The 13,146-nt window shown below is 41.6% G+C and overlaps 1 protein-coding gene across 1 annotated transcript; it reads right to left on the bottom strand.

The window, feature by feature from the left end:
* Positions 1-7,079: 7,079 nt before the first annotated feature.
* crip1 (cysteine-rich protein 1) lies at positions 7,080-12,541 on the bottom strand. The gene is made up of 5 exons (XM_041061172.1): positions 12,367-12,541; positions 8,369-8,463; positions 8,015-8,072; positions 7,537-7,581; positions 7,080-7,378 (listed from the first exon to the last, which is right to left on the bottom strand). Exons 1-4 carry the CDS (start codon positions 12,404-12,406, stop codon positions 7,541-7,543), a joined length of 234 nt encoding a protein of 77 aa, XP_040917106.1. The 5' UTR covers positions 12,407-12,541; the 3' UTR covers positions 7,080-7,378; positions 7,537-7,540.
* Positions 12,542-13,146: the final 605 nt, after the last annotated feature.

Genomic DNA, 13,146 nt, shown 5'->3' with positions numbered 1-13,146 from the left:
TGACCGTGTAGGACGGTTAGGATCTGACACCGAAGATAAAATGATGAGGGGGAACTGCCAACTCCCACTAGCACCAGGGCGAGCAGCAGGGCAATCTGGGAAAGGCAAACAAGAACAGCATGCGGCTCAGATGTGTCCTTGTGTTCTCTTTTTGCCTGTTCCAACCCGTGGGAGGAGGAGGAGAAGGAGGAGGAAGACAAATAGGAGGGATGGGAGTTGAGGAAGGGAGGAAAAGGAATCCTGAGTGCAAGAGCACAACTTTATCTGGCTACCTTACAGCTGGAGAAAATTAGAGATCAGAGTGAGGCCTTAGAAGATTTCAGCTAGGAAACACTGAATCAGAAAATTGCACGAGAGCTCATTCGCATCCGTCTCTCGGCGTCGTTTGAAAAATTGCGCTCATCTTTTACATTTAAAAATACACTTCTGAGAAATTCCCTCCAACTTAATGATAACTTACAGTATATGTGCAGAGCATCCGTCAGACGGGCACAGGGACACCATGGGTTATTTATCACGTCTCTCACACAATCAAACTGTCTCCAGTTCCCCTCAAGGCTCTGACAGCATGTTGAAAGAGAGCCCAGCGAATGTGGCCAGGTGCTGTCCCTGTGTATGTGTATGCATGTGTGTGTGTGTTCTCAAACCCAGTATCATACTGTATCTGCCTGACCACCTGCCAAAGCCTGAATGGACCTGCCACAAGAAGTGTGAGATTTCTGTAACGTCCTGCGGTTTCTTAGCCATCCATAGGTTTTTTTGTACATTCATGATTCCCAGAGGATGAATCCAACTGACTTGGGTGGTCCCTGGACTTTTTATCTAGCGCCAAACACACAAGATTGACATTTTTGGTTTTTAGTGGAATATCTGTTGAGGGAGTGAATTTCATACGTACACTGTTTGACGTATGACACCTGCCTTCTAACTGCATTTATCTGATAAACATTTTTAATTATATGTATGACTAAATTTCTAATGATCCAATGATCTGATAACACACAGGGGGGTGGAGGGTGTGAAACAGACTAAACTAATGTTGGTGTCCACAGTGTAATTGCACACTAATGGGGGGGGGCTTTTAATTGAAGCTGCTAGAAGCCTAATTAGGAGAGAGGCATGTTTGCCAGACTCTTAGCCTTTGGCTCAAATGACAAAAAAAAAAACATGATTGATGCACCAAAAGGTTTTTTTGTTTTGTTTTGTTTTTGGAGATCCAGGCCAGGGCTCAGAGGCCTGGCCACCTCGTTATCTACTCCAGCACAGAGGCTTCCTCCTAGGCTTTGGAGTCGTTGATGAATCCCCTCTCTGTGTGTGTTTACAGGGAGCTGGCTGCCATACAAATGTGCATGGCAGCAGCTCCTCTTTTCTGCACACACACTGGATCCTTATTAGCAATTACAGCGCCAGAGGGCCTATTTATACACATCTGCTGAGATGGGGCGCTGCAGTGGAAACAGATACATCCAGCAGCTCTAATGAACTGCAGAACAATTCTGGTAAATGAGATGGGAGGGAGGGTAGAAGGAGATAGGGGGTAATGTAACGAGGGGAAGAGGATGAGGGGGGATTCGTGGAAGACCAAAACAAGGGAGGTAGCAGGTAAAGGAAGGGAGCGAAGAGGGGGGTCGAAGGAAAGGAATCAAGGAGTGAAAGAGGGAGGGATTGTGAAATGAGGGAGTGTCTAAAACAGCCATTCATATTCAATTAGAGAAATGAGGACCAGATTCTCTGTTCTGTAACCACCACAGTTCTCATCCCTCCAACGCCTGAATGGTCATCCACCACAAATTAAAGTCTGCTGGAGCCTTTGGATTGAAATGTTCAGCCAGACTCCAATAGGACACTGGGGGATGTTTGACAGGTCGGCAGAGTCTCCCCGAGTTACCATTTCTCAAGACAAGAGGTCACACGAGGCACGTTTTACAGATTTCACGCACTGCACTTTAAATGGCCCGAGCGGAGACAGTGACTATGATAAGAGGGAGGTGGACTGTTCCACTGCAGAGTGATGGAAAAACCTGAACAGCTTTACTGCATTGTTAGACGACCTTTGTGTGAAATTAAATAACATCCAGTTGTAATGCTTGATAGATAACCTGTGATCCAACATCACTTTTACAAACTGGACCTTTAAAGAAACAGTTTTTAATATGTGATTGTTTTTATAATAAACAGTTCAACATTCTGGGACATACTGTCACGTCCTAGTTTGTGTGCCCCTGTTTTACTTTGTTGTTCTAACCTCTGTCTCGTTTCAGAATTACTTCCTGCCCTCCTGTGTTTCCCGCCTGTTTGATTACCTGGCCCCACCCTAATGTGTTGCACCTGTTTCCCATTGTCTCTCCACCCCCTCTTGTATTTAAGTCGTGTCTTCCCCTTTGTTCCCTGCCAGTTTGTCTTTGTCCTTGTGGCAAGCGTTCCAGCAGTTTTTTCCCCTTGTGTTTCTCCAGTTTGCCTAACGATTTGGATACCTTTGCCCTATTCTTCTGACCACCGTGTACCGACCCCTGCTTGTGAATAAACCTCCCTTTACTCACCTGAGCCAGCGTTGAGTTGTTGCATTTGAGTCCCCGGTCTGAGCCCGGCCTGATACATACACTTGTTTGCTTTCTCACCCACAGTTTCTGGACTCTAAATATAAAGTTATTGCCAGGAAATGTTTAGCATAAAAACTGTAAACAAGGGGGAGTGGCCACTATAGAGATATGAGAGTGATATTATTCCTCTCATCTAACTGTCAGCAAGAATGCAAATGAGCATATGTCCCAAAATGTCAAACTATTCCTTTAAAATGTGGAACTTTCATGTCACTATGTTTGTTTTACTACTGTGGACATCAAGTATTTAGTCAAGCAAGCTGATTGGTTGATTTAACACCTGTTGGGGGAGCAGGTCTGAAATAGGGATGACATATTTAACACTAAAACAACCTTGCTGATATTTTTATTAAGAATTAGTGTCCTCAAACAATTTTGAGGACTGTTTTTTTTTTTTAAGTGGATGAACAGTACACAGTTTCTTTCCTGTTCACATCTATCTTTGACACTCTAAAATCACACTAACACAGCAGAGGTGTGACTGTGTGTGGACCACGTGTGTGCAGACTAAAGATTATTTTCTCAAACCCTCTTCATAATTTTTAAGTGGCCTACTTTGTAAAGTCCAATCTTGTAGGAAAGACAGATGTTCAGAGTAATAACAGCAGAGGCATGCGTGTGTCCTTATTAAAACTGGTGGGCCTGAGTTTTATGACGTTCATGGCCTCACACATCTGATACAGTTTAAAGTCTTCACTGTTATGCTCAAGGATATAAAATACTCTTCCTACTTCTGCAGTTGTGTTGTGTTCTCTCGCTTATTGTCTGTTTTACTGAAAGGAACATAAGAAATTTCCTGTCATTAAAACAAAAAACCAGGAAGACCAGACATACTGTGGTAATCTTCCTGAGCGAGGTTTTAAAGGGCCTACTGATCCTCTTTTACAAGACTTCTCGAATCTGCTGCCTCACTGCTGTGATGTCTCATGTACAGGCCGTAGGGAAGAGGCTTTCTTTTGATCGGACGTCACCAACACTTGCCATGACTCCACCTCCTGATTCTGTTTTCCTCCCATTAACAATGAGTCTAGCGTCTTAAACATTGTGCGAAATGGATAGTCGACATAACTGCAAAAATTTGTTGGTCACATATGTTTGTGCTGGGAGTTTGGGCCCAGTTCAGGTCAACTGGGCTTTATGTACATGGCTTTCCACCACTATGAGACAGCAAGGTCAGAAAGTTTCAAACCCTACACCTGCAGTAGGAGCTTGAAAAAGCAGCTCAAATTGTTTATGGAAAATTTGGAAGTTTAAACTTGTTTATTCTTTGTAATTATTTTTATTTTTTCTGATTTTGTCTGATTTAATCTTGGCAAATCATGTCAAGTTATGTTTTGTCTTGTGTCTTTGTTGTCCTGTGATTTCCGTTTTTATATTGAAATCTTATCTCCTCTTGTTTCAGGTCTCTTGCCCTTCCTTCATGTTTCCCACCAGTCTGATTGCTCTGATTGTTTCCACCTGTTTCCCATTACCTTGTGTCTATACTTTGTCTGCATCTCCCTTTGTTCTGTGCCAGTTCATCTTGTCTCTCACCAAGTGAACCAGCGTATTATTCTTGTCAGTGCTCATCTAGTCAGCTCTTGTGTTATTTTGTATTTTGTTTCGTTGATCTTTTTCTGCTGCCTTGCTTATTGTGGTCTTTTGTTTCTGTGTTTTCCTCGTTTTGAGTGATTTTATGTTCATCTTTTGTCTTTCTGTTTCCTTGCCTTTTTCCCTGTTTGGGTGATTATTATTTGCTACTTTATTAACAAAAACTTTATTTTTGATTCTGCTTCTTGGAGTCGTGCTTTTGGGTTCAGTCTTTTGCTGGATTTTGCGTAGCCACTCTGTAATCTCTCTCACACAACAAAAATAAATCTTCCCCTCACACTTGTAGATGTGGGTTGTTTTGCTCTGCCCTTGTACAATGTCAGCTAATCTGGACTGTTTAAAAGTGAGAGGCCACTCACTCTCATTCTCTGTTTTAGAGAAATTATTTATTTATTAAGCTGAGTTGAGGAATCATGCCCACATAGCTCTGCATGTATGCGTGAGTTATGAAAGCCATGAGACATTTCTGCACTTATTTTCCAGCCCTTAATAGGTTTATGGGTCTAATTTTACAGCTTCATGACTGAGGGCTTCTGATTCATGCTGACACAGCAGGTCTTCCTTGGCAAATTGCTCCAGACTCCTTCACCTTCTGCTTGACAAGGAAAAAAGAAAAACCTGAAAAAACTGGTAACACTTCGCTTTAAGTGCAGCGTAAGTCAATATAAGTGCTTTATAAATGTTCTTACTGCCTGCATGATGCTTTCATTATGATCACGTCAGGAAATTATCCTCAGTTTAATACATTAGGCTTCAACATCATGAATCAAGTATGTGCTGTGAGAGGGTTTTGGAGCCAGAAATATATCTTGTGTCTGCCTTGTCTTCACTGAGTGTATTTGTTGTGTTTTAACCTATATTTCTGGTGCAGTAACAGTGTGTTTATTATGAAAAACAGCCACATTTTAAGTGCGGGAATGTCTTTTCAGGACAAACTGTGGACTAGTGCTGTAGATTTCACACAAACATCTGGATTCATCACCATGACTACAAAGATGCGGTATTTCCTGTGCTGCTGTGGGCACAAAGACATTTGCATCCCAAAATTAGATCTATAATTAAGAGAGGAAGAATCTAAACACATTCCACCAGACCGTGTCAAAACTCTCACACGCAGAAATGAATTCAACTTCAACGAACTACGTCTTTATTTTGGCCATAAACAACAAGGTCTCATATCAAAATGTGAAATAGCTACGTTTGTCCACAGTACAAAATTTATCAGTCTCACAATTAGGGCCTGAAAATTCTGAAATGTCCACGTTTTTTTTGTTGTTGTTGCGTTCTTTTCTATTGGCCTGCCGACGGGTCATGTGACTGATTGCAGCGGTCTTCTCAAAGTAAAAACATGGCGGCCATTCCTTTCATTCTCAGTGGAAAATGCTTTATTTCAAGATAGTTTGGACATAAAATAGCATTTTGATGATAGTTCTGGCGAGAAATTTACATTAAAATTTCACAATATTCGCAGCTATTTCACATTTTGATATGAGACCGGGTTTGCATAAAGCCATAAAGCATCCACAGTCATTATAGTGGCCCTGGGATGATGTACTTAGAGACAGCTGTGCTTTGAGATGAACATGTTGATGTGAGGCAGGTGAAACAGGTACCATATTTTTGCTGGTATTTGGTGCTAAATCAAAATATTGGACAGGATAAAATTTTGACCCGATGATGGTGCCGGATGAAAAGTCGGGAGATCAGGAGCAATTCATCCTGAAGGACATGAATGTCCAAGACCAAATTTCACAACAGTTCATTCTACTCGGTTGTTGTTGAGACACTTCACCAAAAACACAATCATGAACCTCATGATGGAGCTAAAGGAAAAAGTAACCCAAAATCAGAATTTCACAGCAATTGACATTTTTCATTCTGGGTCAAGGCGGTAAACTGACCAACTTCGCCATTTAAATAATAAAAATAAACATTTCTGATTAAATATCAGAAACACATTGTAGCAAAGACTGAAAATGTGTAGGCTGAATCCACAGCTAATAACACCCATCTCCCTGACAACACAAAATTTACAAAAATGTGTGAACAAGCTATTTTTGTTTTGCAGAAGAAGCTGAATTATGCTTCAATGCCAAACATCCTCTGCGTGTTTTCATCAGGTGCCTCAGTGTCTGTGGCCTTGGTCGAGATTTTCCTGTGACACTGAGCGTCTTTGTTGCAGAGACAGGGGTGACAGCCAGACGGACAGGCACACTGGCTTGTCTGTTGGGGCTTGTTTGTGTCTGTTGCCATAGCGACTGTCAGGCTGCGATGGCAGAGGCACGACAGAGTGGGCCAAGCAGAGCAAAAGTTTGGCAGCGGGGAAGAAAAGAACCAGAGAGGAAGCATCTGGTGCAATGACTTAGGCTGGCCTCAGCTGCCCCAGCTGCTACCCACAATGCACCAGCGCGAGCTGGGTTCCAGTTTTAAATCCTCTAAACCTGTGCGTTGTTAGAACACATTCGCTCACGATGCTGTCAGAAGGTTTACATTACATCCACCAACTGAAACATCTCTGACTCTGAGGGAAAAAGCTGATTCTTGAGTTTTGAAACAGCTGTTGGTCCATTTAGTGGCTGTTCCGGAGCTTTCAGCAGTATCACACACTCTTCAAAACACACAACAGAGACTCCATCTGCTGAAGATGATTGTGTGATATGATTGAAAACTCCAGAACTTGCTTGTGGTCTTTACGTCACTATGAAAAATACACAGTGGTGAGTATATAAATGCAGTTTTCTCTACATCCTGAGACGTTCCAGTTAGGACAACTTATGACAGCCACTTAGTAGATCGCACACAAATGGCTTGAATGTGGTCAACTAAAGCAAGAGCTCTAATCTAAGTTTGTTTTTCATGGAGAGACTAAAAAGAAAAGAAAAATAAACACAAATTTTAAAAAGTGTTTAATGAGAATGTCCACCTTAAGAACAGCAAGAGACAAGAGGACAACCACTTCATTACTGAATCATGGGAATGCAGGATCATCTTCAGAAAACAGACCAAAAAAAGAAAAAAAACAAACAAACAAACAACAAAACCATGAAATAAAAACACACGCAGTCAAAATGTTTCCTCTGAATCAGAGCACAGTTTGTTTGCTGGTTTTTACTGGGGACTCGTGAGCGTGCTGGCTTCATCGATCTAGTCTCCAAGCGACATTTTTACTGCAAGGCCTGAACCTGAACCTGACAATGAAGCAGAGAAAACACACGTCAGACAGTGCAAAGTTCAAGGAAAGATTTGCTTATTGTCAAGGTTTGCTTGCCTTAACAAATATCATGAAAATGTATGACAGAAGCAAATGAGCTGATGAGAGAGTGAATTGTGTATGTGTCCATGATACCTGTCTATTTATATGAGTGGCTCTCGGTTCCACCACGTCCAAATCCTAAGAGGAAAGAGACAGTGAAGAATTAATATTTACATTAGAAAGTAGCTGGAAAAAGTCTTATGACCTAATATTGGAGAAAAACCTTTACCAGAGGACTGTGATCCTATCAGGTGACAGTGTGTGCTTTGATAGGACCATTTACAGCCTCAGCACTATCACACACAAAACACTGTCCTCACACTGGGCGTTTCTGCATGAGGCAAAGTCTTACGACCGAAGGTGAGGTGAGGTGAGGTAAGGTGAGGTGAGGTGAGGTGAGGTGAGGTGGGCCATCACAGCTGCCAGGGCCACTCTGACACAACCTGGCTTGTTATTTTTACAGTATTTTAAAGTTTAGATGTTGTGATTGCGATGTCAGGGGGTCAGAGTGAGCTCATTCACTGTGTAGAGAAAAAAAAAAGAAAAGATGATGTGATTTGATCACGGTTACCTTTAGGTCCAAACAGTGCGCCATAGCAGGGGTTGTTACAGTAAGGCTTTCCATCATGCTGCAAGAGGCAGAGTTGAATTTACACTTGGTTAAAACAGAAATGTCAAAACATCTAGATATATAGAAGTGATACATACTAAGTGTTTACTAAACCTAAACCTCACCACGTGGTGAGATTGTGTTGTCAGTAACAACTGTGAGAATCCGTGTGAATTTCAGTTTGTGAGTTTCACTTCTTAAACATTGGTTTTCTTTTTTTTTTAATCACTTTTGTCTCTTAAACATGTTGAAAAATGAACCTATGTACAATGCAGACTGTGACTGTTGTGTAATGTAGACTGTTGAATTTCTGACCTCTGCATGTGAGCCTGCTGACAGCGTCTTGTTGCACTTCTCACACTTCAGACAGGGCCTGTGCCAGTCCTTACCCAGTGACGTCACCCTCTCAGCTGCCAAACGCATCAAAAAAAAAAAAAAATTAATAATCACAAAGGGAGCTACTGTCGTCTGTAGAGGAGACAGAAGTGTCACAGGGTCAACACATGGTCTGATGATCAGTTAATGAGTCTCAGACTAAAAGTATGAGCTCATAGTGCTGCAATATTCTGGCCCAATATCAGTTTTAGACCATCAAGATGCACTCTTTGCAGATAAGTTTGAGAACTTTGTTTAGGTGTGGTCCCTGATGAATCCGCCCTCATTTTGCCTCATGAACTCTGATAACGACCGTCTTTATCTACACTGATCTACGCAAACACTCATCAGGAGGACTGCAAATGAGGGGAAGAGCCTGAATCTTAATTGGAGGAAAGGGACAAGGTTTTAAACAACTTTTGAGACATGTCACACGATTACGAGAGAGACTAAGAATCTGGTTGAAAGGCATTAAAAAAAAGCTGGTGGGGTCAGAAAGGGCAACTTTCAAAACAAGGAACAGGAAATGATGAAAAGGTAGAAGTGTTATCGTGCTCTGACGCCTTCTCCACAAACATATGTCGTAACCACAGCCCGCAAAACATGGTGAACGTCTGCAGATTTTCCAGAAAAATCTTAAAAGAAAGTGAGGAAGGATTGCCAAGGTTAATAACTCTGGGTTCAGGTGATCCCACAAGCCTCAAAACTTTCCCACATTATGAGGATGTGACACATTTTCTCCCTAAAAATAGCCCGATGTGGTATGAGATTATGCAACGGGCAGCGGAAACAGAGAAAGTGCTCCAGGGTGGGGTCATCCTCTCAGGCCAGCTCCATGAAAACATTTCAGCAAAATGTGGTGGGGACTTGGAACGAAAGTCTGACCCAAAATAATTACTGTACTTAACTTCAAATCACAAAAGCAGTGGGCTGAGCAAACAGTGGACTCTTGCCTGTCCGAGCAGTAACGGAGGCGAGCCTCAAAGTTAAAGCAGAGCTCAGAGTCCGTCCCGATCAGCTGCGGTGACGCCCATGCATGTTGTTTTTCTCTTGACTGTACATGGATCTGATAAAGCGTCGGTTTTGTGCACGGGTTATTTACTTTTCCTGATACTATGACAAGAAATGGGGTATGACAGAAGAATAACCCAGTCTGCTCTCTGCATCAACTCACACTGGCTGGAGCATTGTGGAGGCAGTCCAGTATACACAAACACGCACAAATCTGAATGGAAAAACACACAACGACAGGAGACTGCTCAGCTATTCACTTCGTTCCATCCCAAAAAAGATTCATGAGGAGGTTGTATAACATACTAAAAAAAAGAAGAGCTAAGAATGCAGTCTCAAGCATTTATAATTATGTGAATGACCTTAAATACGTTTTAAGGTTGATGAACTTCAGGGTTTGAGATATTGAAGGAGGAAGTTCAACATTCTGGCTCATTTGTCTTGCTCAGAGTTAGGTGGGAAAATTGATACCACTCTCATGACTGTACGCTGAAGTTACAGCCAGAGGACAATTAACTCAGAGGCAGTGCTGGTGGCCAGATTTTGTTACCTCTGAACAGAGCCAGGCTGCACCCCCCTGTTTTCAGTCTTTATCCTATGCCAAGATAACCAGCTACTAACTGTGGCCTTAAATTTTAAATCAGGCAGATGTGAGGGAGGTGTCGATCTTCTCCTCTAACTCTGGGCAGGAGAGCAAAAAAAAAAAAGAAAAAAAATTCTTTTAAGGTTGATGAACTTGAGGTTTTTGAGATATTAAAAGACATTAATCATGATGTAGACTCAATAATTCAGGAGATGAATGCCAGAAGTGCCTGTTTGTGGTTTCTCCATTGAAGGCACTGCATCCACTGCTGGATTCGTGCATAGTCTCTGTATTAATACATCATGTAACCAACACCTACACTTTTTTAAAGTCAGTGATCTCGAAATGGAAAGCATGATGCTCTGCAAAGTTTCCAGCAAGGGCACAGAGTATTCCTTTTTTTCTTCTTTTTTTTTGGGTGGGGGCGATTGGACCAGATCCCCCCTCCATCATTCAGCGAAGCAGCAGTAGCCTGATTATTTCCATCTGAGAGCTTAGTAACATTAAGACAGATGAGAGGCAAAAGAGAGAGGGGAAGGACCAGGGGGGGGTGGAGCAGAGAGGTGTGATGGAGACAATCACAGAAGCAGAAGAAGTTTGGTGGGAAACTGATGTCGACAGTTCAGGACAACGACAAGACTGTGCATCCTCTAAGAGAACATAAATCTTTGTTTCAGGCTACTTTTCCCTCCGCTGTATTTTAGCATTTTGCTGCATGAAAAAAAAAAAAAAAAGATTGTTCTAGGTGAAACACATTGGTTTAGGTTTAGCCATGAAAAGCGAGAATGGAAGGGATGGCTCCTCGGTCTCACAGTCATTTCATCTGACTGACAGTCCAAAGACTTGGCTTTGTATTTTGCATTGGCCTCGGCCCCCGCGCGTCTCTCTCTGGAGAAGATTTACTCTGTTGCCGGAGACAATGTGGTAAATGGATTAAGACACCAATAAAATGGAGCTGTCCCTTTCCTCCCCAGATGCGGTAATTGGTTCCCACTTTGATGGTATCCTCATGAGACAGACCTATTGGATCGCACTATTACAGCAGACAAGAAACCAGCCTCCTCTGCTCCAGTGAGTCATTATTCATGAAGCTCATCAGTCATCAAGAAGGACAATTCAATTCCTGCGGGAAGCGCAGACGGGAAGCGTAACTAACAAGAAAGTTTGCAGAGTGCACTGACTTTTGAGGCCACCAGGCGTTAATCTGCAAAAATGCACACATGCACGCAGATATAAAAAGTAAATGTGAAAAACAGCTATAAAACTCCATTGATGAGGAGTAGCCAAGTACATTTACTCAAGTACTGTACTTTTTTCTGCTGCTTTCTACTTTCTACTTATTTGTGAAATGTACTTTACATTTATTGCACAGCTGTAGTTATAATATGTTTATAAAATAGGATGAATTATAGATGATACTAGTACCCAAAGCTAAACACACAGCTGTTAAATGTAGCTCCACCTCACCATACCACAACATAAAAGTAAAACTTACATGTTAGAGCATAATTAGTAGCAGAAGAAGAATTCAGATCATTTATTGAAGTCAAAGTGCCGCAATCTAAAAACAATCCATCGCAAGCAAAAGCCCTGCACTCAAGTTTGATTTAAGCCAAAGTAGAGAGGTTTGATCAGCCACACTTTTGCCATACTTTTGCGTCAGTACTCTCCATGGTGGAGGGTAACCAAGTACGTTTACTCGAGTACTATAATAATGTACAATTTTGAAGTATTTCTACTTCAGTATTTCCATCTTCTGCGTCTCTTTGCTTCTGTCCGCTACATTTCAGACATTAACAGCAAACTTTTTACTGCTCTGCACTGACTTTTATTTGTTATAGATGAATCCACATTTAAATTAATTCCTCCTCGACCAACTACAGCATTAAAGTACTGATTTTAGATTTATGCTCCAATCCTAATGGTAAATAAATAAAAAATATAACACTGACAGGAGCCATTCTGCAGAGTCAGTACTTTTACTTTCTGCACATTTTACTTATAAGACATTGCCTGCACGACTTCAACTTGTAATGAAGTAGATGGAGGGAAAAAAATCATAAGTACTACTTGCCCCACCACTACACAGCCCTCCCAAAATATTAAAGTCACCATGAACCGTGCTCTACAAATCTTAACAGGTTATTTAACACGTTGTTTTTATAATGTATGACTTCAAAACGCCTGCTGGCTGTCATGTGCTCGTCTTCTTGTCACTCAAATTCAGCTTCCTGTTTCCTCATTTGTACAGAAAACCCCGCTAGTTTTCATTAACCAGGAAATATTCTCTGCGAGTAAAAACCTCAATAACTTGAAAGAGTCAAAGCAGAGACGTCAATCTTACCGAAGTAAACTTCCTTCTGGCACTTTGGGCACTTTGGCATTGTTGATGGAGCTAGTGTTGAGCTTGCCGCAGAGAAAGTAGAGTAGGTATCCTGTGGGTGAAGTGTGGGTGCAGCTGTGCAGACTTTGCTACCTGTGAGCTCTGACTGACCACGCCTCGCTCTGAAGTGCAGATGTGCGCTCCGTCCTGTATTTATAGCGCTGAGACATTTTTTTTTTTTTTTTTTCGAACAGTGGGAGAGGCTTGTGCGGAGTTTGTGCGAGTGTACGCGCAGGAAACATCACATGGGAAGCTGGAGTCAAAGAATTACTCTGCTGCGTAAAGTCCGCTCAATTCTGTAGCTTTTATGACTCCAAATGGATAAGTACGCTTTGAATTGGCCCAACAATACAATGCAATATTCGACAATAAGATATGGTTCATTCCTACACAAAATTCACATATTTCATACATTTAATCTTTTGTTTGTCCAGATGTTTTCTGGATCTTTGCTGTTTTCTTGTGAAATACTGGACAAACTTCCGTATTCAGATCTATAAAATGTACCAAAACAAACACATAAAGGGGTCACAAGATAATTTTACACCATTTTGAAACTGATCTCAAAGATCTTAAAGTGATTTAAATGCAAAACTATTGTCCAGAAAATAAGAAATCCAGTGTTTTGTGTTGTGGTTTTTTGGCATTAAAAAGTCATGTTTCATCACTGTGACTAAAGTGACTAAAGTCTGCATGCTAACACCTGGACCTGATAAGTCTCTATTAATCACTGGGATGCAT

The sequence above is a fragment of the Toxotes jaculatrix genome, chromosome 17 (assembly GCF_017976425.1).
Source record: "Toxotes jaculatrix isolate fToxJac2 chromosome 17, fToxJac2.pri, whole genome shotgun sequence".
Taxonomy (NCBI): domain Eukaryota; kingdom Metazoa; phylum Chordata; class Actinopteri; family Toxotidae; genus Toxotes; species Toxotes jaculatrix.
This window is presented reverse-complemented; position numbering and strand designations above follow the sequence as displayed.

Bases quoted from the DNA above. Each gene is read 5' to 3' on its own strand.
- crip1 (XM_041061172.1), bottom strand. From the start codon at position 12,406: ATGCCAAAGTGCCCAAAGTGCCAGAAGGAAGTTTACTTCG. The intron at 8,464-12,366 runs GTAAGATTGACG...TGCGTTTGGCAG, and splicing joins CCAGAAGGAAGTTTACTTCG to CTGAGAGGGTGACGTCACTG. The intron at 7,582-8,014 runs GTAACCGTGATC...CTTTCCTCTTAG, and splicing joins CGCACTGTTTGGACCTAAAG to GATTTGGACGTGGTGGAACC.